The sequence below is a fragment of the Callionymus lyra genome, chromosome 4, assembly GCF_982586985.1.
Source record: "Callionymus lyra chromosome 4, fCalLyr1.hap1.1, whole genome shotgun sequence".
NCBI lineage: Eukaryota > Metazoa > Chordata > Actinopteri > Syngnathiformes > Callionymidae > Callionymus > Callionymus lyra.
The window spans coordinates 32,531,338-32,557,699 of record NC_141821.1 but is presented as its reverse complement, the minus strand read 5'-3'; the positions used below and the strand labels follow the sequence as shown (position 1 = coordinate 32,557,699).

The 26,362-nt window shown below is 38.0% G+C and overlaps 1 protein-coding gene across 1 annotated transcript; it reads right to left on the bottom strand.

Annotated features, from left to right (window-relative positions):
- LOC148082633 (receptor activity-modifying protein 3) lies at nucleotides 1-25,748 on the bottom strand. The gene is made up of 4 exons (XM_087788248.1): nucleotides 25,459-25,748; nucleotides 5,722-5,748; nucleotides 5,494-5,653; nucleotides 1-1,409 (listed from the first exon to the last, which is right to left on the bottom strand). Exons 1-4 carry the CDS (start codon nucleotides 25,508-25,510, stop codon nucleotides 1,154-1,156), a joined length of 495 nt encoding a protein of 164 aa, XP_087644374.1. The 5' UTR covers nucleotides 25,511-25,748; the 3' UTR covers nucleotides 1-1,153.
- Between the last annotated feature and the right edge of the window lie 614 nt (nucleotides 25,749-26,362).

Here is a 26,362-nt window from a genome sequence, read left to right as displayed (position 1 = left end):
TGACGTGTTGAAAAGATTTTATTTGTTTCATCTCTTCATATGACAGCGTAGAGTAGCAGCTGAGAATTAAGGTGGAGATACTTGTGTGTAGCAGAGTGAGAGAGCTGATAGACAACCATGTGTTTCGTTTTTCTTAACAGCAGTGCTTGGTTTGGAGTGTGAAGAAACAGTTTCATGTTTTACAGTAGATGGCACGGATGGAGAGGATGACTGAGTCATTCTCAGTGATCGTCTTTATGTACAACAATGTCACATAAGTTACACTTGTTCAAAAACAGCCTCTTCAGGCTGTGGATAGTCGCACAAGGAATTCAAGTCTCAAAGTGGAAATCCCAGTGTATCCTTTCCAGTGGCGACCGTCCATTAAGAAGTCAGTATTCTGTCCAAATTTGGCTTCTTTCATATCCTTTCAAGCCATCGCCTTGAGTCACTGTTTGACAAAAGTTGTCCTCGGGGAGTTTTATTTCCGAGCAGTGGCGTCGGATGCTTGTCGGGGCTTTGGCCTTCAGCAGTGACACAGTTCTCGACCAGAATGTGGCATGTCAACGCTCCAGAGACACAGGCTTCAGGGAATGCAAGCAGAAACTTTGGACCTTTTTCCAGATGTCTAAAGAAATGACGCTGCAAAACCTCTTAGAGTTGTGTAGGTTTACATGAAACCAAAGTCACCATTATTATTGGCATTCCATAGAAATGTTGTTGTTAAAAATAAACCGCAAAGACGCTAAACAGTTTCATTGGTTTCTTTGTTGAAATTTTAATAAGGTATATATTTATATTATTTATTGTAATCATCTGCACCTGTCTTTAAATGTTCATTATTATTCATTCAATTGCATTTAGTTAGTTTGAATGTCAGTTGAGTTCCCCTTAGCTTTCTTCGCTGGAATAAATGATTTTATTACAAAAGTGAAACCCTCTATATGTGAGGGATAAATAAGCAATACATCTTGCCTGGAAGTAAGATGAATAAACATTGACGGAAATTGCACTTTTAAATATAAATGAGTAATGTCTGATTAAGAAAGTAATTTCGGCAGTGACTACAATTTATGGTCTCTCTTAAAAGCTGCACTTAACTGTCCCTGAAACAGACGTGGCTTCACTGGTCATTTGACTTTGCTACTGAAACAGTCTTTTGAACTCCGTCGATCTAGGCCAGGTTGTCGCTCCTCTTGCTGCACCAGACCACCAGAGCGATCATGGCCAAGGTCAGGAACACCGGGATGAGGATGAGGATGGTGAGGGTGTCATCGGGCGGATCCGCCCACTCCTCCTGCTCCGTGGTGCAGTTGGAGAAAAAGTGCTTGTGTATGTGAATGATGTAACTCTCCACCAGCGGGTTGGGCCAGTAGCAGTGGACGGTGGCGGACTTCGTCTCCGTGCAGTGCGTGAAGAAGTGATACTCCCTGCAAGGATGAACACAAAGAAAAATAAGATCAGCAAATCAAAAAGTTTCTTTTGACATTTTATTGATTCTTTCAGACAGACACACACAATCCCTGAATATCAAACAGGAGCAATAGACACAAGGATGACAAGGTAACAAGAAGACAAAAATGTGTAGCCCTGTTCAACTCAAGGCTTTTAGTAAATGGATTATGAAGACTAAAAAGAAGTTGTAATTGCTTTTTTATCAAGAGGTTACCGCGAGACAAACGAGTGCTTTGAATTTCTTTCTGGTTCAGTTTGTTCAACAATGGAGAGGTTCATGGAATTAACCTCCAGCTTGACCTCAAGTCCAAGGAAATATGACAGTTCTTGAGAGAAGATAAACATTTGCATAAGTGACAGTCACAGGATATTAGTTACAAGAGGACATTCGTCACAAAGCATTTTTGTGTCTTTCTTCGGAACTTCGCACTTGAGTTTATATTTTAACTTTTATGGGGGTCTTCTGCTCCCCATTTTGCGCTATACAATGTACGGTGGCTCTCAGCATCCAAAACAAAAAATAAAAGAAGTTTACTTCAGATTTCAATCTTTTTTCAACTTCTTAAGATCTTTTTTCTGACCTTGGCTCCGTACGTATGGAAGTAAAAGTGGTTAAAACTTCATTAAATATGAGGTGTTCCTGTGAATATACATTTGAATTTAATAATTGAAAAGAAGCAGTGATATTGAAAACATATTGAAACATCAACTATTAAAGTTACTAATAGTCTGCCCTGAAAAATGTTATGTCCTGCTCTGCATATGCATGAGAGAACACCCCTCCATTTTTTAATGCAGCTCATGAGGTTGGCAGTTTTTTGTTTTACGATGACTTATTAAAACAAAAATGTATCAGACAAGTCATCAGTCTTACAGATTGTAAAAGTTTGCTCCTCTTTTTCACGTGGGCTCTTCACGCTGCTGTCTCTTAGCACATGAGGGCAATTTAAGCATCTTTAGATATGTTTTTGAAAACCTTTTGTTCCACAATTTGACTTCTAAATTCATATTGTATGCGTGTGTTTAAATCTATTTTAAACAACAACCAAAATTTCATTTAAGCAGCAACAGAGGAGGTCAGAAGCCAAAGTGTTTGACCAACGAGTTGGTAAACTTTGAGGTCAAACAAACAATAACGTTGTTGAGTCAGAGTCAGTGTTCACACTCACTTACACACACACTGGAAGTCACATGATTAAAATGGGAGCCAGAGGCCATAGATAAGAAAATCTGTATGCCTCCAGTCTATTACTACGAGTCACCAGACAGTGAGATAAGGAGGGTTTTATCTTTGAAAAGAAACAGAGGAAACAGCTCTTAAAATGAGCTCATGACATTTAAAGTAACCCCCTCACTTGGAAACGTTGTGTATGAAATCTGGAGAAGGAAGAGTGAACAAACCTGCAGGATCATCTCATTTGTACCAAATTTTCCTTTTGCTTGGACACATAAGAAATAATGTTCAGTCAGTGGAATTATAGTTTCAGAATCTTAGCATCTGCTCAGACCTGCGACAAGTAATATCATGTAAATTTGAGTATCTTAGAATATCTTCCTATCAGTGTCTCCTACTTTCACTCTTCTGATAAATATAATTTGGCAGAACAATCTCACATTGTCAGACAAATATCTCCGTTGTCCTTAGACCAGATCATATCTCAGGACCTCCGAGGACAGTGTCTAACCCCTGTATCTTCCAATCATCCATCATATCACTGGTGCAGATTTATGCTGCAGAACATCAGAAGCTTTCGTCACCTCATTACTGAAAAGGTAGCATCTGTTCCCTCTTTGAGACGATAAGCATCGTCCTATCAGTTCAGGACTGTTCCACGTATCCAGAGCTCTCCATTCATTTCCTAGACAAGCTGCCAATTCCCTTACGTCGCCATGTAATGTGTTTAAAGACTAATGATTTATTTCAGTTCTTAATGTTCTATTCAATTGTAATTAATTTAAATGAATTAACTAACATGTGACTTATAAAAAAAAATAGAAAGAGCATCAAGAAATGTTTATGTCAGGTCCTCCAGGATCTGAAAAATATTTTTATGCTGGTCAAGTGTAAGATTAAAGTCCATACAGTCTTTAAAAATAGAATTAGTAAAAAACGAACTTGATTCTGTCCTGCTCTTCTTATCCCCCCTCAGAGGTGTGTTGGCCTCCTGCAGCGATGATGTATCTCTGACGTTACTCTTTAGTTTGAAGAATGTTTTTTCCTCATGGAAGCTTCCTCCCAAAACTTGAGTTGCTTTTCGCTAAATCATTTCGTAACCTTTTTGTTTTGACTGGCTGCCTCAGAGTCCACATGACCCCACTTTCACTTCTGAATCATCAATTACGTGTCATTAGCAGAGGCAGGAAGTGGAAAACTTCGCGCTAGAAAACCGTTCGTTTCACACAGGTGCACATATATTATGGGAAAACAGTTGTTTGTGCCTGAAAATTAATCAGCTATCAGGAATACATTTGAATAAATCCAATGTGTTTAATATTTTCATTTTGTAAGTAAAATGACTCTTCTCTAAAATAATAATGCTTGCTATAAGTGAAAATATCTGTCATTTTGGTAGTCTTCAGACGTTATGATCAGGCGGCAGACACTGAGATACTATTTTATATATATCTTTATGATTTCTAAATTCTTGTTTGAAGATTGAAGATGTGTGTGACACATTGTGACCTTCATTATGTTAAGGAGCTCTTGCATCATCTTGGCTCAGGTGCTCAGCAGGTCTTCCGGGCTCAGTGTGCGGGTTCTGGCTCTGATCAGAGCAGGAGAAGTCTTTTGTCATCCAGAGGAAGTCTGCCGAGGTCACACTCAGTTGAAACTTCTTTTACAGCTCGTCTGGCTTTTATTGTGTGATTACTACCTTCCTTTTTTTGACTAGTGTAAGAGTTACAAAGAAGTCTGATCTGGTTCATGTCAGCCCGAATCTTTGTCTGTTCAAGGTTTTTCTAAGAAAGAGGTTCTTGCATTTCTAACCCAAGATTACACCAAAATGAATGTATTTGAACCACGAGCCCAGAGCATCTGTTGACATCTGCTATTGTCACTTCATAGGAAACATTTTTTTAATCAGTGCTGCAGTCGTCTGACATGGACTTCCTCCCATGTCACAGTTATTAGCAGGAGATCCAAATATTTATAATGCACAATGTTAGGAACTAATGTGGGAACAAACGTGGGAATTAAACATCCAATTTGATGTTTGACTTTATGACGAGAAGATGTTGACACAGACGGACAACCTGGAGAGTTTCCAACACACACACTTACGCAGCTTTTGTGAGTTCATTCCCACTACAAATCATCTGAATCAGAAAAATTGAATGGCCGGTTTTGTAAACACAACACAGGATTTCTTTATGGTTATGATGTAAACTCTGACGATTCAAGCAAATCAATTTGACCAGAGTTGTTTGGATTACAAACGGACAACAATAACATTTGATTTATGTTATTTATGTTACTTATTATGTAAAATTGTATACATTTCTTTCAAAGCATCATTATCAAATTTGCAGAATGGATTTTCATGACGTTTAATTTTGGTTTAACGTAACAGTTTTTGCTTTAGTTCTATCTGGATTTAAGGAAGTTTTAAAAATGTGGATATTTACTTTAGTGGCTGCTGCTCACATGTCCTGCTCCTTTTAGCAAAGACCAAAACATAGTTCAAACGTAACTACGTGAATAACTTCAACCCTTCCATTGCCTGTTTGGACAAAACTCAATCACCTAGAAACATTCACTGCATGATTGTATACTGTAGAACCAAGAAGAAACCAAAATACTGGACTTAACCACCACCATTTCCTTTTCAATTATTTTGTTCATCTTAGGAAATATAATTTAGTGTTTTCTCCTCGAGTCATGTGTGTTGACCAGCTGCCCAACAATGCCCTGGAACACAATGGTGTGAATAAGTCATGTGTGTGTGTCCAGATGACAACAATTACTCTGCCTACAGTCCAACAGCTGCTTCATTCCTCACTGGAAAGTTATTTTTAGTAGAAGATGAAATGATCTTAACGCAGAGTGATGTCCAGGTTTACCTGATGAAGTGTGTGAGATTGCACCATTGCTGGGGGTCTATGTGAGCCATGTCCCTCTTGAACTCCTCACCGCAGACCTCCACCTCCCACTGCAGCTGGGACTCGTTACAGGGTTCTGCGGGCCGGGCCGGGGCCGGTGTGGTGCTGAAGCTCTCCGTGGCTGAGGAAACAATGTTGTTACACGTTTGACTCACTTGACAACAACACTCAACAAGGTGTATTTCTTACCTGATCCCCTCATCATGCAGGTGTTAACTGAGAAGAAGCAAACAATACCATTAGTCTTTTGAAAACACATGCACTTGTGATTGGTTCATGTTACTGGCTGAGAAGCCGAGGGAGTCGAAGCTGCTCTGCTGTGTGAAATAACAAGCTGTGAGGAGCACCACGGCTCCGACACTTCATCAATTTCACCATCATCACATCAGCCTCCCACACTGACATTCACATGTGTGATAAACTCTCTGATGGATCTTCGCCAGCATTCAAATTCCCTTATTTATGACCCCGATACAGCTGAGCTCATCACAGCGCCTGCAGCTGCTGCTCCTCTTCTCGGCTTCACACGTCCAACGCAGCAACTTCATTAATGATGACTCCAGCTTTAGAACAAGTCATGTGTTTCCAGCGCCACCTACACCAGAGACTCACAGTACCCCCCCGGACTTTAACATAAATGGAGTCAAACGACAATTTCATCCGATGAAACCTACTTTAAACACAGACACAGTCAAATTAAAAATAAAATAAAAGCATCAAGCAAATCCTATACACAGATGAACCTTCAGATTTTTTTCCTTGAGATGGTTAAGGGGTCTTAAATTTGAAAGGTAGTCAAGAACGTCTACGATACCAATACTAGCAGTCTGCAGTCCTGACCCCACCACTACCCCATAAAACCCAACATAACAGCGCCTAAAAGAAAATAATTTCTGCTCCTACCATGACAGCACCAGCTCTGACACAAGTGGTACATTTTGATTTAAAGAAAATCTTACAGACATCCAATAAATATTTATAATGTCAATTTAGCTTTAAAAAAAAATACAAAGAAAACAAGTAATTTAATATTTGTTATAATAATAATTCAGAGTTTTTTATTTATTTAGTAAAGGCATTTATTCTGGTTACATGACTTATGTTACTACAATGTACTGGATTTTTATACTGCATTATGTTTCAGAACTCCACTTTAAAGAACAGTTGTGCAACTGTTCAACAAAAAGAAGACTGAGAAAGATAATTAATAGGTACCTGTCATTTTCTTTTTATGTTGATGCATTAATTCAGGATTTTTTCATTAGCTATAAAAAGAGATTCTTTGAGGAATGCTCTCATTTCACATTAAAATATAGGCTACATCTCTTTTTTATCTCTTATATCATTGACAGCATTGAGTTTATTCCGAAGAATGTACTGCCTCTATTTTTCCAGAATTTGTTAGACTAGAAAGATATTAGAGAGATATTTTATTGCATTTTGTTAACAAACTGAATATTTATACACAACTATTACAGACCATAATGTTTTCGAGGAGATTGATTTTTTAATCTTTTTGATAAATCTGCGCTTTAAAGTGACGATGGGGGTTTGCAGTGGCTGTTAAAACAATCTTAGAGTTTAAAATACAGTATAAAAATCCATTACATTGTGGGTACGTAAGTCATGTAACAAGAATAAATTCATTCTTTACTAAATAGAGAAACAAGCCCATAAAACACAAGTCTTAATACTGAAGCTAAAACACAGTTAGATCTCTGGAATAATGTTTGAATTACAATTCCGTGTTCAGGGATCCAACCCCGTCATCGAGATCGAGAGTGATGTGCTCTACCTAATGAGTTGTCCGGATTAACGGTGAAAATTTGCCTCTTATTTCTAAATTAAAGGTAACTTATTTTATATAACTTGGTTCATCACATGAAGCTTCTTTGCAGTGTATCCAGACTCTTAACATTTAACCTGCCTTAATATCTGTCTTAGTCGGAGCATTTATATTATGAAGGCACTTTCAAGAAAAAGTGTTTCTGCACTAAACTCTCCATCTCCTCTGGATATCCAGGGTGACAGCTCGCTGGTGGAGAGCCAGACGTGCACTCAGATCATCAGTGTTCCACTAGAGCAAAGCTAAATGTGTCACTGACAGGAAAGGTGTGTCTTTCTTTGAAGTTTCCAACCCACCAAAGCAGACTGCAGGATATAACAGTGCTCCAAAGTTAGCCGGCTAAATTTAGACATGTCCTGTCCAAACATATCTTGCATCTCGAATGTACAATATGGTGGTTTATGACTGTTTACGCTCCCTTGTTTAACATTCAACACAATGTTATGAACATGGAAGGGTCGTAGCCACTGGAGAAATAAGGTAAATACATAAATAGATTTTTTTTTTAAGTAAGGTTTTGACAGAGAAAGAAACAACAAATTTTTTTGCAATAGGCAAACCTGGCCAGGGGACCACATTGGGCCCTTTGACACCATTTAATCGGCCCATTTGATTATAGCAACTATAAACCTGATAATTTAGAAATGTTTGTGATGAATTACAAAAAAAAAAATATTTCCACATTTTTATAATCCAGTGACTGTTTACTATAAATACAATGAGTACAAGTTAAAACACATTTTTCTCCATGAAAGTTATTTAAGAGAACATGTACATATTGAAGTTTTTATTATGTATACAATATTTTTATTTATTCATATTGCGTATCAAATTGAATAGTACAAAAGGTTTATTTTACCATATTTTGTAACATTTGTCATTACTTTGGCTATACTGTCCCTGACAATACTGGCCCCTTTAGTATATATTGTGGGCCCCCCAGAAACTAAATGACCAGGCCTGGGACAAACAAATAGGATGCAACCTGTTAAATAATTATAAGAGGTGTGCGATGCCTGAATTCATTGGTATCAATTAAATGTTGTTGCAGAAATCAATTGTCAAACTCATGTTGAAAATCCAAAAGTTTTCCATCTGCCTAAAGTTTTCAATATATCTAAACTATTACGAGAATCTACAGAACAAAAGTGGAAATTGGATGTTTCGTTCCAGGGCGACTGAAAGATCTTTTCCGTTAAACGTTTAAACGACACACTCATCCTAGAGAGGACTGAGAACAAGGTGAGGAGATAATGGCAAAGACCTGATTAACTACTACAATGTAGAGATCATTTCTGCTCATGTAAGGACAAGAATACACATCAATGTTATTTTTTAAAGTTTTCTAAGAACCTCTCAGGGGTCTGAGAGAGAAATAATCAATAAGTGGAATCAGATATCTGTCCTAAATCTCACACTTTTATCTTTACAAACTTGGACATCTGCCCTCAAACTCCTGTTGAAGTTGCTCTCATCTTCCAACAATAACAGCATCCGAGCCAAAGATGTTGAAGCTCATAATAATAAAGAAGCGATGATGTACAAAGCTTCTTGAAGGTGACAGAGAGGATGATTGGCTAAGGTTAAAGTGTGTATGTACATGTTTAATATTGATAATACTTACTCTGAATGTGTTTGAGTGTGGGTTTAAAGAGAGTATTTCCAAATGTTAAAGTTTTTTTATGAACATGAGATAAGAAAGGCCAGTATTAATCTAGAGGTCAGATATTCTGTCATTAATGATGAATTAACTTCATGGTTGATGAAAGTGTTTCATGCACAGACTTGGAATAACTATATAATGATTTTTTTTTTCTTTGTCTTTCAGACTCAAATAGTCAGTGGCGACATTATTTATTCAAGATTCACAAGGGTAAGGATCTCATCAGTTAAAGGTCACCATTGTTGGTGATCTCTGTCTGGACGGGGTTTTTTTTCAACTCCAGAGCTGCTTGGAATATAAATTGACAGTTTTAAACATGTCTCGAGAACCTCACACACACTAATCTTTATATATATTCACACAAGACTATTTATTATACTGATAATGGGTACATAAAGAAAACATGCTATAGAGGTGTCCATAGTGAGCACAGCCCACTCATTTTTAAAATGTCTTCAACAGGGAGTTTTAAATTCCTTTCCCTTAACCTGAGTTATATATGGAAATCTATATTTGTGTTGACATCTCTGTTGTTTGAAACCCCGGCATCTTAACAGGTCACTATATTAACATGTATATTTATTTAGTTTGATTTTGAACAATCCATCAGAGGGCTACATAGTATCTAGTTCAACACTGCAGAAAACTGACCAGTAACAGTTTCACTTTGTTTCCAACTGAGAAAAATCTCTAAACTTAGTCACAACACGATCTGGTGTTTATAATCCATGAGTTTGTATCTTCTCGTTCAAACTATCGAGCAGTTTATTTTCATGTCTTAACAAGAAGGAGCTGTCTCGCCTGCAGTTAATACAAAACTCTGCAGCGAGAATTCTGACCCGCTCAAGTAGAAGAACTCACATTTCTCCGATCCTTAAAACTCTTCACTGGCTGCCAGTTTCTTTCAGGATCAACTTTAAAAGTGTGGTTCTTACTTTCAGATCTATTCATGGTCAGGCTCCTCCTTACATCAGTGATCTGATCCAGCCTTACACCCCAGCCCGGGCTCTGAAGTGTTCTTTGGATCAGAATCTACTGATAGTTCCTGAACACGCTTCCACCAGAGGAGATAAGAAACATCTTTTTTATTTTTGCTTTTTAGGCTTTTACCTGATTTCCTGGGACTTTCTGTGTTTGTCTTATGTCTTGTCTTGATATTTTAAAGCATGTATTTTAGCTGTATATTGTTTTTGATCGTTAAAGCGCTTCGTGACCCTGGTCCTGATAGGCGCTTTAGAAAGAACCTTTACTTACTTACTTACTTACATAAAATGACTTGTCCCAGGCCCTGAGTTTGGCAGATGTGTATTAGAATATTGTGATATCGTAATCTACCGTGACCCAAGTATTGTGATGCGTGATGTATAATGAAGTTCTTGCCAACACTCACCTCTAATTTGCACTGATAGCATGGTGTGGACTGATATGGAAGAACTGCGCTGCATAAATAAACACGCCATGACTGAGCTTCCACAACTTCTCCCTCGGGGGAGTTTTCATCACTTCAGCTCAGAAATCCATCAGAATGCTTTAGAGGCTTCCATTACTACTAAAGAAATACAGTCGTCTATTAGCATTGCTTACTTATTGCCTATGATAATACAGCCATGACATGTTTGACAAAAAAGCAGATTATTTGTAGCAAGTTATATTTGGCTGTGCTGGGAACTTCCTGACCTTACATGCGCGGACACTGAGAACTGAAGGAAAGGACAGTTGCAGCAGCGACCGCCCACAGAGCTCAGAGGAACACTGGCTGCAACAGTGACATCTATTCACTTAAAGAAGGTTGAAGCTGAACTGGAGAACTGCTCTTCCTAATCATGCGGTATCTGCCATCATCGGCCTGTTCCAGTGCGAGCTATCTCATCCTCCCATTCACAACACCTTCAACGCCAAGATTCTTCACAAGAGCTTCTGATATACCTATTTATAAGCTTTCTTTTTGCATGAAAACTGAGTCCGAACGGATCAATTTCTTTCAGATGATATTAGATCGGACACCAGTTGTCGTGTGGGCTGAAAAACAAATCTGATATTTATTCAGTCATCGTGATCAAAGGTTTTTGTTTTTCATCGCCCACGGCTTCAAATTAAAATTTTAAAAGCCAATATAATTATCAATTCAGTGGCTCTGGTGGAGTTAGATAAAAGCAGCAATTAAAAAATAATAAGCAAGGTCATTCTGTTTGATAATTGAGAACATTGTGAAACTAATCACTACTTAATAACTCACTCACTTTTAACTTTTAAGTTAGAACAAAAAAATACATCGATTTTATCATGAGACTGTTATTGGAGGTCACAACAATTCATGGAAACTAGTTTTTAAAGTTATGTTTATAAGGCAAACCATGATAATATATATAATATATAAGGAAATAAGATGAGTAGAAGCAGAAGGACAATTTAAAAGTTGAAATCTGTGAGCCCTTATAATCATGGGCTCTTAAAATATACCGTCCGAGGGCCACCAAGGGTACAAACGTGTCATAATGGGCCCGAGGCTGCAGGTTCACTGGATTTTCTTTTATCCAAATTTGATTTATACTTGTTGGACATTTGTGAGGTTTTACTGGTCATTTGGGTCGTTTTGCTGAATTTTATGTGGGTTTTTTCCTATAAGAATTTGTATCCATCTTGATAATATATAAATGATAGAGTCACAGTTTAAGAAGTTTACATTTTCAACTAACAAGGTTTGATTTAAGTGTGTCTTAAATAGATGTTGGACTCATATTGTACTCGTCATATGTCTGTTTGTACAAAACTCTCTTTACATTGAAAAATGTACATTATAAAACTTTCTTAGGCCTCACCCACTGAAAACACTTAATTTATCTGTGGATTAAATCTTTTTTACCCCAACTATATCCACTCATTGGTCAAACATATAAGTTTGTCACCGCATATCGATCCTGGAAGTCTCCACTTCCAAGAGACTTCTTGTATAAACAAAGCAGGGCGTGATTACGTCTGGCTGGAGGAGGATTGGAGCCATTATTATGTCATAATGGGCTTCAGTCTTGTAACCTCTCATTCGCTGAGATTTCAGAAGGATCTTACTTTACAAAGTAACAAGTTCAAAACAAGGTCATGATGAGAGACCTACTGCATCTTGGAGAGGAAGACTTCAACTCAATTTGAAGATGTGAGGAAACTTAGGTTTTCACATAAGTCGCTCTTTTACATTTATTGATTAACAACTAAAAAAAATGTACAATGTTTTTTGTAATCACCTTATTCAGTATGAAACCTTTATAACAATTCCAAATAACAAATACGTAACCAATAATAAGTAAGTCTGTTAACAGTTTTCATGTATATATTTACAACTATTATTGTAAATACACTAATGAATATGCTTAACTTTCCCAGTTCCCATAATCCATCAGTTAAAAGGGGAATGAAAAAGACACCAGTGAGTGACAACCAGTCCTTTAGGCAGTTTCAAATTCACTCGAGCTCCGATCTACTCGAGCTCCTCCGTCTGAAGTGACGATCAACAACCTCCGAACTCAAACACACGTCAAAAATGCTGCATGGCTCTTCATCTTACCACCAGGGCTTCAAAGAGTATGTCTCCAAGTACCATATATGAGTTGACAGAATTACTGTGCACTTGTCTGCCTGGTGTGGGAGATAAATACTGAGTGGAAATGAGGGATGATAAAGAAAGAGAAACTGCTAAAAAATGTGGCTACATTCTTCAGCTGTTCATTTTATTGCTGAGTCAGCCTCTTGAAGTCATATTGTCAAACAATAATTCTGAAGAACAGAAAACATGGATTTGAATCTCCAGGGACGATATAAGAGGAAGAACACGCCTTTTTTGGATGGTATTTTTCATTAACTTCTTTCTTCTTTGAAAGAAAGAAACAGTCAGCACACAAAACAGTGACAGTCACACCTCATTACTGCACACAGTGAGCAACACACTCTTCAGCTCACAGTGCTGAGGGTGTTTGTCGTTACAGTGAAGATCATTACAGTTGTACAGCGGTTCATATGTTCAATTAATAAACAGGTCGTTAGAAGAGTTCATTAAAATGCATTAACATTGATTAATAGGCATCGTAATCGTGGAATGTTTTACAAGCCGCAATGATCTCAGCTAATTCAGCAGATCGAACATCTACAGCATGTTAACTCAGTGGTTTTTTTTACGTAAATGTCTGCAACCATGCTAAGAAGAAGAAGAAGCAGAACAAGCAGTCCTCAGGGAAAATCCAAACTTCAGTCTTATCGTTATCTGCAGCAGAGATGAGCCGTAATGGCTGTTTGATCACTCCTGTAGTAGAAATGGAGGATGAAGGGGGAGTCTGGTACAGTTTGTCATCAGTCAAACAAATAAATGAAGAATCTTTCTTTTCCTCCCGCCATCTGTGGTTTGCAGAGATGATGGAGAGAAGTCAGCAAAGGTTCCTGTCAGCAGATGGTCAAAGGATGTAAGATATGATGACATCATCAAACTAATTTGTGTAATCGTGAAATGCTTCTTTTGAAAATCAAGAAGAAAAGTCTTGCTGTGAACTTAGAAGACCTTTCAAAGTTTCAAAGATAAGAAATAATAAGAATAAGGGAAACTAACCTAATAAGAGTGTTTTTAACAGGCTTTCTGTGTTACTGTTACACCGTTCTAACACAGGGGGCGCCAGATACACATATTTTCAATCTTCTTTTTCCATTATTCAGTTTCTGTACCGCTTAATCCCTTATGGGGATCGGCTGGAGCCAATACCAGTTTCTTCGGGCAAGAGGCGGGGGACACCCTGGACAGAACACTACCCGTCACAGGGCACACAAAGACAGGGTTTCTATTTTCCTTCAACTTAATTTCATGTTAGGATTTAAAAACATGAATTAAACATTCTTACACACTCTATGTTTCTGTGGAACGTACAACAGTGCTTCAAAAGTTACATTAGAAAATGTAAGACATCATTCATTTTATCCACTTGTTTGGTTTTTTTTTAGTTAAAAGTCTACACATCTCATTTTAATTGTTTGTGTTCAAAAGTAAAGTGCTGAATTAAAGCAATATATAAAGTGTCAAGAGGTTTTTTAGCTCAATAAAATCTACTCTTGAGGGAAACCAACAAGATGATGGTGAAAGGTTTTAATTAAATATATAAAAGTTAATTGAGAAAATTGTATAAAAGTATAGTTTGGCTTCGAAAAAGATCTGTTTGTTTTTGACAGTTTTTAGGGGCATTAATAAGATTTACTATCTTGAAACAGCTGATTGATTCATTACTAATCTTACAGAAACATAAAGAAAGTCGATAAAAAACAGCTTCAACGATTCAAGAGCTGGAATAGGCAGCTTCTGAAAGAGAAGCATAGACATCCGTGAACTACTTTACCTTCACGAGTTTCTGCTTCAGCCGCTCATCAGATCCTTGTTGCTGCTCTTCGTGCAGCGTTTCATGAGCCGTGGACACAAAACATTCCTCAGTGTTTGACTCACACGACACACGGATGACATGAGAGCAACGCTAGGACCGATGAAGAGTGTTTGACTCCAGGGTTGCTCCTGCGATCATGAGGCATTTACAGTCGTCAAACAAAGACTGAGGTTATCGGACTGAGGTCAGCCGGGCAGACAGATGAGTGCCTTTCACTTTTAAGCGGCGATTCCATCTGCTGGAGGAGAGCAGAAAGCCGTCTGACTCTTGGAGCTTAATTGGAAGCTTGAAGCCGAGAGTTGTAACAAGGGAAAGTGAATACAGCGGTCGTTATACCAGTGCAAAGATTGTTGCGACAGGAACTGGTTTCATGGACACCTGTTTTACTTTTTTTTCAAATGATCTGTCAATATTTAAAGATCTGACATCAAAAAGACACTCAGTTTTAAAACAAAAAGAGTCAGCTAAAGAAAGATGCAAGTAAAATGAGGCATTAGGAGGATCTAAGGAGGCTTTTTTTTGTTCAATCAATAATTGTATTTTTTTTTCAACAAAATCATCAAAATCACATCATCAATCCAAGCTGGAGGCTTTTTCTCGACGCTGATAAATAGTTAGTCCTGACAATATATTGTACAATACCAGAATATAGTAAAAGAGTTCTGACAACATTCGGATGCAAAAAAATAGAATCACAGTGAAACTTCCCTCTCTTTGGTCCAGTTACGACTTAAGGGGCAAGCCAGTGTTTTGTTACAAAATGATTGAGCAAAAATAATCTATTATTTTCACTCTAACAATATTGTGATGCATCCTGGTCACGTTCCACAGCTGTGCCTTTAATCTGATCCTGCTTCTGTTTCCAAAAACAGAATACTAAACACGGTTGAAGAGAGAGGTCTTTGGAAGAATTGTGATTCCAACACTCCTTTTTTGAGTTTTTGGGCGTAAAGCCCACCAGGATTAGCGGCTCAGCTGGGTGTTTTGAATCGGTATTATCCAGAATCAAGCATGTGATCTGAATATGAGTGGATTTAATGCTTCCTGGAGTGAAATAAAGACAAACAAGAATCATAATATTGTCATCCGATACACATTACACTCTTAAAATCCACCTCTGGAATGTGCTCTTTAGTCACAGAGAAGATTAGAGAGGAATTTTACTCCGGCGTGAAGATACATGAGTGACACGGACGGCCGGAGCTCATCAGTCTCTGGTGTTATCGGGAACATGAACGGCCGCACAGAGAACTCCTGCAGCACACTCACACCAAAAAGAACTCTTTTGTGCTCCGAGATGAAAATCACCTCTGCGTCGAGGTGAGCATGGAGATGGAGACTGTGGAGCTGACATTGATCATCTGAGTGAAGACCTCCACTCACTGATGGAACACACTGTGTCTCCGAGCTCCTGCTCATTAATATCTCTCAACACATTCATCATCATTCTTTATAACGTCTCATCTTTGGATGAAGCACGTTTTTCAATGAGACCAAGTCCATCTAATCGCTTTCTCCAGTTGGCGTTAAGAAATGAAACATAATCGTTTTTACTTCTTCAATTAAAGCGTTTATTATTGACCATGTTAGGAAATATGCTTTTCCCTGAGGGTCTAATTAGAGGAGAAAACAATCTTCACACAGTTTTTTCTTTTCTACTTTTTTCGCCCTCAAGGTCTGATGAAGAACTATCTTTTCTGTTTAGTACATGTTTAATGTGTGATGCCTGTCGTATACACAACAAGATCATCTTAGCAGACGAAAACACTTATAATAATATATTCACAATTTATTTCATTTATTAATTGTGAATTTTTATAGTGTGTGTTTTAATTGTAACAGAAAATATTATTATTATAATTTAGTTATTTTTCCACAGTTTATCTCAACATTTTAAAGATTACGAAAATATAACTGTATGGTGAGACACATAAACAAAGCTTGTGATGCATCAAAAACATGGAAATTAAGATAAAACCAGTTAAGATGAAATGTTGTGTTGTTCCAAATGTCACAGGTTGAGAACAGCACACATCAGGGCTTCTTTGTACCGTGGACCGGATTAACGTCGTAAAAAATAAACTCGCATGGTTGATCAGGAAAAAGCCTAAAATTAAGTGCATCTCGCAAGAGCTGTTGCTGTATTTGCATTCACCTGTGTTTGATTGTATGCTGACGATGGTGTTCTATATGTGTGTCTCCTGGCTTTGACTTTGTGCCAACATGTCTGGGTATTTTTTGTTTCAGCAATGTAATTATGAAAAGAGTTGTTTGTGTCACTCATTTTCACTAGTTTACAGGTTTATTTTTGGATTCAACTTGACTGAAACAAGCGTCTTGATGTGTGAAGACTTACATGATAATGTCTCTATAAAGACAATAATGTCCTCTTTTAAAATAAAACACATTTAGACAGTAATATTCAATAGAATTTCCATGATTTATTTTCTTTCTGCGTGGCCCGGTATCAGATGCCTCATGGACCAGTACCACTGCGGCGCATCTTTTGAGAGAAGCTTTATATATAAATATATACTGTATATAAAAGCAGCAACAGAAATACCTTGTGCAATAAACATAAAGTCCAGGAGTCCATTTAACATATCACTTTTGTTGTCTTTATCGTTGAAGAACATCACCGACATCTAGCCTCCTTATATCAGAGCACGAAGTCTGCGCTTTTTTTTGTTTTTTAACAAAGTCAATTCACATCTGTAAAACATCCGTTCAGTTTCTGTTGAAAACCAACAATGACACTCTTAAGAACCACTTAACTGAATCATGCCACTTAAAAAACACAACTACTTTAAACCATCATCACTGTGGACAGATCCAAGATCAGGTTTCTAAAACCACACAGTGTGAGTGTTATCTTTAAAAGCAGGCACTCAATTTATTCTTGTGTTTAACTTGACTTTGAATATGAACATAAATTAAATTTGTTTTATTACCTCCATCCAATGTGTTATGTTTTCATTAGTTTATGTTTGACTGCAAAATAACTCAAAACGTTCACGTAACACATTTAGATGAAACTCAGGATGTGTAGATATAAGGAACAGATGCTTATGTTTGGCATCTGAACATTAATCTATATTTAGTCAAATTATTGAAGGAAATTCATGTGCCCTGCTCTGTTAAGAACTAACCAAAAGCCTAGACTCACAAAATAACTCGACTTTCATGTGACTATGTAGAGAAAATGTGATGTTATTGTTCATTTGAAATTGTTTTGACGTTGATGGATAATATCGCCATCGTTTTGACAGCTTACATTATCCATGCTCTAGCGGCTAGCATGCTATACGCTAACCAAAGTGACGCTTAATCAAATCCTAATGTCAGGATATACTTCTGTCCACAATCTTGAAAGCTGTTTAATTAACTTCATAATATGCTTGTGTATTTAAAATTGGATAAAAAAAAAAAAAAATCCAGAAGAATTGTACTGGAAAGTAGCTTTGACAGACGAGGCAGATAATCGGGTCATACACGTGTGATACAAGTGGTCGCTGCAGCCTTATAATGAGCCGTGATTTATTGTCCGTCGTCTTGAAGTTCATTGAGCGGAAGAGTTGGATGGAGAGAGGAAAGGGAGACTGGAGGACGACACGTGTGCGGCAGAAGGGAAACTGGGAAAACAAAAGCAGGAAGAGGGAGACGAAGAGGAGATGACTCTCAGCCAGACCAAAATACTTGGCAGCAAAGACAACCGATGACTTTCTTTGTCGGGACACACCGAGCAGGTTTGAGGTTCCGATGAGAGAACAGTGGCAGACAGAACTTTCCCCAGTGGTTCATCCCTACGTCAGCCAGCAGACCTTGAGTGTCGAGAATCTCAATTGAATTATATTCCTCAGTCCTCAGTAATTGAGCTTTAACAAGAATGCTTGAGTGTATTATTAACCATGTTCACACGGACACGCTGGGAGCTGATGAAATATAACCTGCTAAGATGTTAAGTTGTTTCTCAGTGAGAAGTCACTTTTGGATGAGCTTCACCATCTTTTTAAGTCAGGTGTTCATAAATCTGAGCCAAAACATCCTGAAGGCATTTTCGTTTCGTGCTGCACCACACGAACAAGCACTGCTTGTTGATGTTTGTTGAAATCTACACTCCATTCAGGCGTTCAGAGAGAAAAGACTGAGAAGAAGAAGAGGTATCACGCAGAGACTCAGAGAACATATGAAGCTGTGTGATTAGAGTTCAATGAAGTAGGTCATCTCACAGTAAGGCAGCTCACGTTTAGAAAGTGCTCACACATCCCAGATACATAGGACAAGAGGCGAGGGACTCCCTGGACAGTCATCTTGTCGTCAGAGATGGTATTTAATTGACCGTTATGACGTTATTATGAAAGTTATACCTCTGATAACTACAACCGTCCATTTTCCTTAGGTTTTACATGTAACACATGTTCTGGCTATTACAAAGACACTGCTCTTTTTAAGTGACATCGCTCAAATCCTTGCGGGAGTCAAGGTCTCAAGCAGAGCAGCGATTGAGTTCAGCTTTTTGGTGTCTGTAACATATTTTGCTAAATTTGAACAGTATAACGATAATAAAATAATTGATTAAATCACACCAACGTCTCACACCGTAACACACAATAGAGAAATAGTTCAAAACATTTTTTTCTCAGTGAAAAGTAAAGATTTGCCTATACTTGCTAGCTTATTAACAACAACAATGCAGTCACTCGCTGTTCTGACAGAGGTCAAATCTGTTAACCCTGCATCATGACACGAAACATTAATTTACTTTTTTTTTCTTCAAATTATTTTCCTTTATTTCTTCTATTTTTGGGGTGTTTTAGGAGTAATGGTTGACATTTGATCCCACCTGATTGTAAAAGAACAGCGTGTTAATGCCAAAGAAGAAACTCTAGTTATAGTTGTGGGAGGCTGTGACAGGTTTGTAAATTAAAATAAGTTATTGTCTGGTGTAGTTTTTAGTTGATTTTATGATACTCAGTAGCATATCCAGATGCTCTTTAAGTTCCATTTGCCTTACGCTACTTTAGTAGTCGGTCACATGAGTTCAATTAACTGGATATTTTGTAGTATTTAGTAAAAATTCATGCAATTTCAGCTGTTCCCTCTGAGGAAGCTCAGTGTCAGGTATTGTGCAATTTCACATCAGGTCGATGACAGGTCGCACCTCATCATACAGATAACAGGACAGAACACATCAGTAGATCACACACAATTACCTGCATCACCAAGAGTGGCTGAATTACCAGCTGCTATGGTATCTTCAATGTAACGTCTAATATGTTTGAATTATTTGAATTCTCCTGAAATGATGTTTTCCACCATGAATAATTCAGGCCAATGAAATGAAAGAGGTTCTACACTGGGATTGATGTGGGTGTTGCCCGTGGACTGTATAATATATAGATGTAGTATCTGTGATGTCATCTGTCTGAACCACCGTGTTGAAACCAATCTGTGGTCGTGACCATCCTGTAGATGCAGTCTTTGAGTTTAGCCAGACAATAAAACCTGTGGCCATTAAGTTGATGGCTATAATGACTCTCACTTGTCAGTCAAGTCAGTCACGCCTCTTGCTGTTCAAGAAAATAGATCAACTGTAATATCATACAGAAGGCAAATGTTGTTGTTTTTTTTAAATGACATGCTTACAGTGTGTGTACAATTAGTGTTAAACCAGCCTGTATGTTTGTGTTGTAATGAAATGTAGGTGTGAACTCTCTGCAGTCAGCCTCAAGCGTATATTTAAAAAACAGTGGCTTTTTGTGCTTCCAAATCGGCTTCACTTTTAAACCCTCAAACGAGTTAAATACAGAGAAGCAAAGAATTGCTTGAAGCTGTTTTTATTCATTATGTGTAAAGAGAAGAATAATTAACTTGATTAATCTGTTTAATCCTATAACAAACATGTTTTGCAGCTTGACTGCTAGTTAGAGGGATAGTTTCAAACTCATTTTCTACTCCCCCCAAGGATAGGGATTTTAAGCAAAAATGTATGTTCATTCTAATGTAGCGACTGGAGCTCAGTTGTCTTCGTCTTAATCTTCGTCCAAAAAGACGCTTAAACACATTCAAATTCCTTCATGGTGCTCGTCTGTAACGTCCAGCTTGTATTAAAACAACGAGAGGAATTGTTAAATAAGTAAATATTTTAAGCTTGTAAGTGTTTATTTTTAGACAAAGATGAAGAGGAAGACAGCTGAGCTCCAGTGGTTACCATTAAAATGAATATACATTAGACTATAACTCTAAAAATAATCTCAACCCTTAGTCGACATGAGGGTGAGTAGAAAATTTGTTGAATTTTGGGTGATATATCACTTTTAAAAGTTAGTATTGTCATGCAAATAGTATATGAAGGCTTGTTTAAACATCTTTTTTTAAGTCCTTGATTCAACACACTAACATAGAAGGTTGCTGTGTGCAGTGACCTCTAAAATCTTTTACAATTGTTAAAGATTAGCGGTGATGCAAAAGAAAAAGCTCCACATTTTCATAGACTAGTTCACATCCATTCAAACAAGCCTTCAACATCACATCAGCAACATCTTTACGCTTCAACTTCACAGGAAACTAAACTCACATATGACCTCAAAAGAGTCTTATTCCAGCTGATGGGCATCGAATTAATCAGCTTCTATGAAGTGTAAAAAAAAAAAAGAAGCTACAATCTGTTGACCAGATGGTGACGTGCGGCTCCGTCAAACATGAGTTCTCAGGGCAGTGAAGTCAGCAAGAAGTCAGAGTTGACTCCAATATTAGACAGTTCAGGCTCGTGCGGAGCAAACATGAATGTTTAAACGTCACTGAATCATTCATTCACTCTGATCATGTGTGAAATACAGCGAGGGTGTTAGAGGCCGGTCATTCCACAGAGATGTTGTTGGGCTCAACAACATACATGTTTGTGGATTCTGTGTGGGCACACGTCCAGGTTCTCCCGGGTCGTGACCCGTCACTAATCCCCCTGCAGCTCTAATGGACGGGGGCTGGTGGTGCAGCCAAGAGGAGCAGCCCTGTTGACCTCACCGTCGCGTTGTGGATTTTTTTTGTATGTTGTTATCTTGAACACGACCTTGGAGACATGTTGCAAGGTGACTCCAACTTCTTTGTCTTGTAAGTTTTGTTTTCTGGTTTACTAGTAGCATGACCTACTAAATAATTTGAGTAGCGTCAGTGGCTCTGCTTAAACACTTATCTAGACATAGCTTTACCAGTTAATGAAATAAATCTTACTTACTTACTTATTATTTTCTACTTGTATTGTTTTTTTAGTTGCTCTTTCCATTATATCCTGTTCCCTTTGTATGTGTATGTATCCCTTCTCTCCTTCTTCCTGCTGATTTGAATCTTTCCTTTTCCTGCCTATACATATAAAGGGTTGAGCAAGTTGTGCTACATTTTGAAAGGGATTTTAAATGCATATATCAAAAGGACTGGTTCAATAAACAGGTTAAGTTCACAGACTGCATTAAAAGATCTATTAATCAATATACCATTCAATAAGTCTTCTTCCCTCATATTTGTTCTTATCATATTTGGTTGTGTTTTTACTTATCAAAATACTTTTGCTTGATTTTTATCCAGCTTTTAGTTGGTACTGTGTCGTAACAACAACATTTTCATGTCTTTGTCTCTTTGATTCTAATTTTGATGAACCCCCCCAAAAAATACTTTTCACTCCTCAATTGTATCTTCATCATATTTTTTCTGCTATATTTCTACTTTTTCTTTGCACTAAAAGAAACTTTTATCTTGAAAATCAATAGCAAACCATTTTGAGTTTGTCAATCATGGATGATGATTGTCATCTTTCATTTGTGATCACAGGGAAACATAAAAAACATAACAGAGAGAGTATGCAGGTTGCTGTGAGGAGGTAGTAAGTAAGTAAGTAAGAAAGTCATTTTTATTTGTAAAGCGCTTTTCCAGAACAGGGTCACAAAGTGCTTAAACAATCAAAACAATACTCAATAAAGTATATACTTTAAAGGTCAAAATAACACTGATAACACAACAGGAGATTCAGAAAATCAAGGAAAAGCCTGAACAAATAAAAACGTCTTAAGATGTTTCTTGAAGGAGTCAGTAGATCATCAAACACAGAGGGAGAGGAAGATCGTTCCAAAGCTTAGGAGCAACAGTCTGGAAGGATTTCTCTCCTCTGGTCCTGAACTGTGTTCAGGAACCATCAGTAGATTCTGATCCACAGACCTCAGAGCCCGAGCTGGGGTGTAAGGCTGGATCAGATCAGTGATGTAAGGAGGAGCCTGACCATGAATAGATATGAAAGTAAGAACCAGAATTTTAAAGTTGATCCTGAAAGAAACTGGCAGCCAGTGAAGAGTTTTAAGGATCGGAGAAATGTCAGTTCTTCTACTAGAGCGGGTCAGAATTCTCTCTGCAGAGTTCTGAATCAACTGCAGGCATTAAGTCATATAAATAAATAGGACATTAGTGCTAAGCACTATTCCACTTTGTTATTGCTGTTTATATTGTCATCATTATATTATAGACTGAGTATCACCTCCTTAAGATGAGTAAAGTCATTTATTTTTTACATCTATCGGAGATTCAGAGCAGAGGTATTTCTGATAAACGAGGAAAAAAAGCCAATTAATGAGGTTCACAGGATCGCTGGGAAAAGGCGGGAGGAGACTTGAAGCTAATAAATATGTGTAAAAACGAATTTAATCATCACAGACACAACATAATTAAAGTCTATCAGCAATGGTACAGCGAGCACTGAGATAATGACCAGCATGTGGACTGAAGTCTCATCGATAGTTCCCTTCTTTGATAGGTGTAAACACATGTAGCAGCTCTACTCGTTCCTAGAGGTGTGATGTAGATGATAGAAGACTGCTCCGTGGAAAAAAAAAACACATTCTAATGACATCACACTCATCCTCACACTCCTCTTGCATTTACTGAATAAAACAAGATGACACGTCTCCTTTGATGCTTCTAGACCAGCGTGTTTCATGTCTGAAGAGAGCCAAACACAGCAGGTCCACCAGTGAAATGATGCTAGTTTCTGAGAACATAATAATCCAGCTCTGATTGGAACAAACAACACAGTTTTTTTCAGCACAAGACGGTGAAGTTAAGAAACCCCAAGGCAGTTTCCATCTCTCTTGAGATGCTGTTTATTTGGGCAAGCAGATGCTTCAGAATCAGACTTGTGGTGCAGATGGAGCCTTTTTTTATCGGAGTCTTGCAGGCCTGACGGTGATGGGAGAAACTTGACACTTCAGTGATGTTCAGAAGATTCGGATAAGATTATTAAATAAAACGTAGCATATCTTTTTCGTTTTCGTTTTATTTTGAATTAAGATGAAGGGTTGTTTTTTATTCTTTGTGCTGTTCACTTGTCAACTTTTCTTGTTGTTTTCTTGAGTGTCTAAGTGTAGTGGTTTGGAGATGACAGTTCCGTTTATTTCCATCACGGCTAAAGTTACAAAACACTACGTTCTGACCCTCTAAAAGAGAAAAGAGGAAAACTTCCGAACAAGTGTGCGGACGAATACAATTGTTTTATTCCATTTAAAAAAAATTATTTACTCAAGACGTTTTTCTGTATCAGTCTTTACATGTAATTGTGTGTTGTTTTTTTTATGGTGAATGTAAACCTCATCTGAGCCAATTTAAAGAGAGATTTAATCCTGACACGAACCGATCATGCCGAAACCAAACACTCGATAAAACATCCGAGCCATGTGTTGGCCCTGCAGACCTTGAAATTGAAGTCCAGTAACACCTGATTACAGGGACCACATGGAAGAATGCCGCGCACACTCAACCGGTGACAGACGCGGCGGCGCCAAAATATCGGCTCAGCCTCTTGGCCCACTTATCCTGAGCCGGCATCACCAGCTCCGCTCCTCTCCGTCAGCAACACCACCCCTGCTGAGGCACAGCTCCCCCGTCCTGACCATTTAAACTAGTACTTGAGGCAACACCTCCGATCCTCCCAGACCACACGCTCACAGCCAATAATTCCACCAGTGTGTGTGTGTGTGTGTGTGTGTGGATTCATACGCTTTACTCACATGAAATGTGATTTCATACATGATTTGCTCCTTGTAGCACCAGCTAATGAACCAGATCCACAAATTTCCATTGGCCACGATATAGGTCAGTTCTGTCCACTGGGGCATGGCCTTATGGTATATCTCTCGCTCACTGCATGAGCTGCGAGAGCGGTGGGCTGTTCCTTGAGCTACAACACCTCAACGTGAAAAACTACTGTGAAGATCGTGTGCACAGATCACCAAAATAAAATACTGGAATTTAATGACAAACAGCTGTAGCTATTGGTCAACCTTTGACCTCAGATGAACTGGAGAGAGGGCTTGAAGAGCCCAAGCACTTATAGTACACAAAGAATTAATAAAAGACAAGATGTTAGTATAAAAATACTCAAGACATTTGTGCTGCTGCTTTTGGCAGATGTAAGATTATAAACAAAGCCCTCTAATATTTTCCAAGTAACTAAGAAACACACATCGACTTGTGATGCCTAATAAACAGACTATTTGTCATCTCAGAAAATATATTGATTAAGTAGTTAAGGTGTTTAAAGAGCAGGTGAATCTCAGGGTGTACACGGATGTTAAATTCAGGGGTGTATCTGATGCCATCTTGAACTTGCTTTAAACAGACAGGTGAACTTTTGTGAATTAATATGTTTAATCCAAAAGAATACATGTGATTATCACATATAAATACATTATATTAGTCCACACAGATCATCTTTTATGTTTGGTATATTTTCAAATCAATTATCAAGAAAGATCATTAGTACGATTCGTCCATACTCTTTGTTAAAGCAGAAATGAACGTTTTCAAAAAGTAAAAATGTTCAGGAAAATAGATAGGAAAGTTTGTGCTTTTTGAAAAATGATTGAAGAGATTGTGTGGATGAGAATCAATTTAAAAACCCGTACTAATGATATTTTAGAAACTTTGTTATTGTGGCTGATATTTAGATCCAAAAGAATAGAATAACTCACCCAGAATCCCGACCAGTAAAAGTTTGATCACAGCACACTCATGTGTTTCCATCACGCTGTTAGAATCCACTCAGAGTCCGCGTCGAATCTCGGCTGCTGCGCGTTTGAACCGAACCATCTTCATCCCATAAACACGAGCGGAAGTTCCCTCATGATGTCGATCTGGAGAACATTCGTGAGGCTTTTTGTCTTGTTTCTTTTTTCGGGAGGGATGGTGGTGGTGATGGGGAATGATGAACCACAAACAGCGACCAGGAGACAACAGACGAGAGTATGTGCGCGCGGTGCTGCTGATGGAGGCGGTCTGGAGTCTGGAGCACTGACAGGCATCCACCGCAGGAGGAGAGGAGGAGGAGGAGAGGAGGAGGAGAGGAGAGGAGGAGGAGAGGAGGGAGGGATGTCAGTTACAAGATAAAACTCATCATGGTTTATTCAATTTAGTGCCACCACGACGTGAAATCATTCATCACTGTCAGAACAAGTCGCGAGATATACGATCGTCCTTCATATCTCTCTCGCCATCATGTGAAGATGATTTTAAAAAGAGCCTGATCTCAGAATGATTCATTGTTGTGCCTTAATTACGTGTTATTACGTTTATAATTACGTTCGATTCGGCGGTTTCGTTTATAATTTGAGGACGAAGCGTAAGTGTAGCAATACTGATATCTAGTGGCGACTTCTATCATGGCATCCTCCCTGGTATCTCTTCTTTATGTAAGTAAGTAAGTAATTTTTATTTATATAGCGCTTTTCCAGACCAGGGTCACAAAGCAATTAAACAATCAAAACAATACTAAATAAAGTATATACTTTAAAGGGCAAGATAAAACTGATAACACAACAGGAGTTCCAGAAAATCAAGGAAAAGCATGAACAAATAAAAACGTCTTAAGATGTTTCT

Bases quoted from the DNA above. Each gene is read 5' to 3' on its own strand.
- LOC148082633 (XM_087788248.1), bottom strand. From the start codon at position 25,510: ATGGAAACACATGAGTGTGCTGTGATCAAACTTTTACTGGTCGGGATT. The intron at 5,749-25,458 runs GTGAGTTATTCT...GCTTCTTCTCAG, and splicing joins TTTACTGGTCGGGATTCTGG to TTAACACCTGCATGATGAGG. The intron at 1,410-5,493 runs GTAAACCTGGAC...TCATCCTTGCAG, and splicing joins AATCTCACACACTTCATCAG to GGAGTATCACTTCTTCACGC.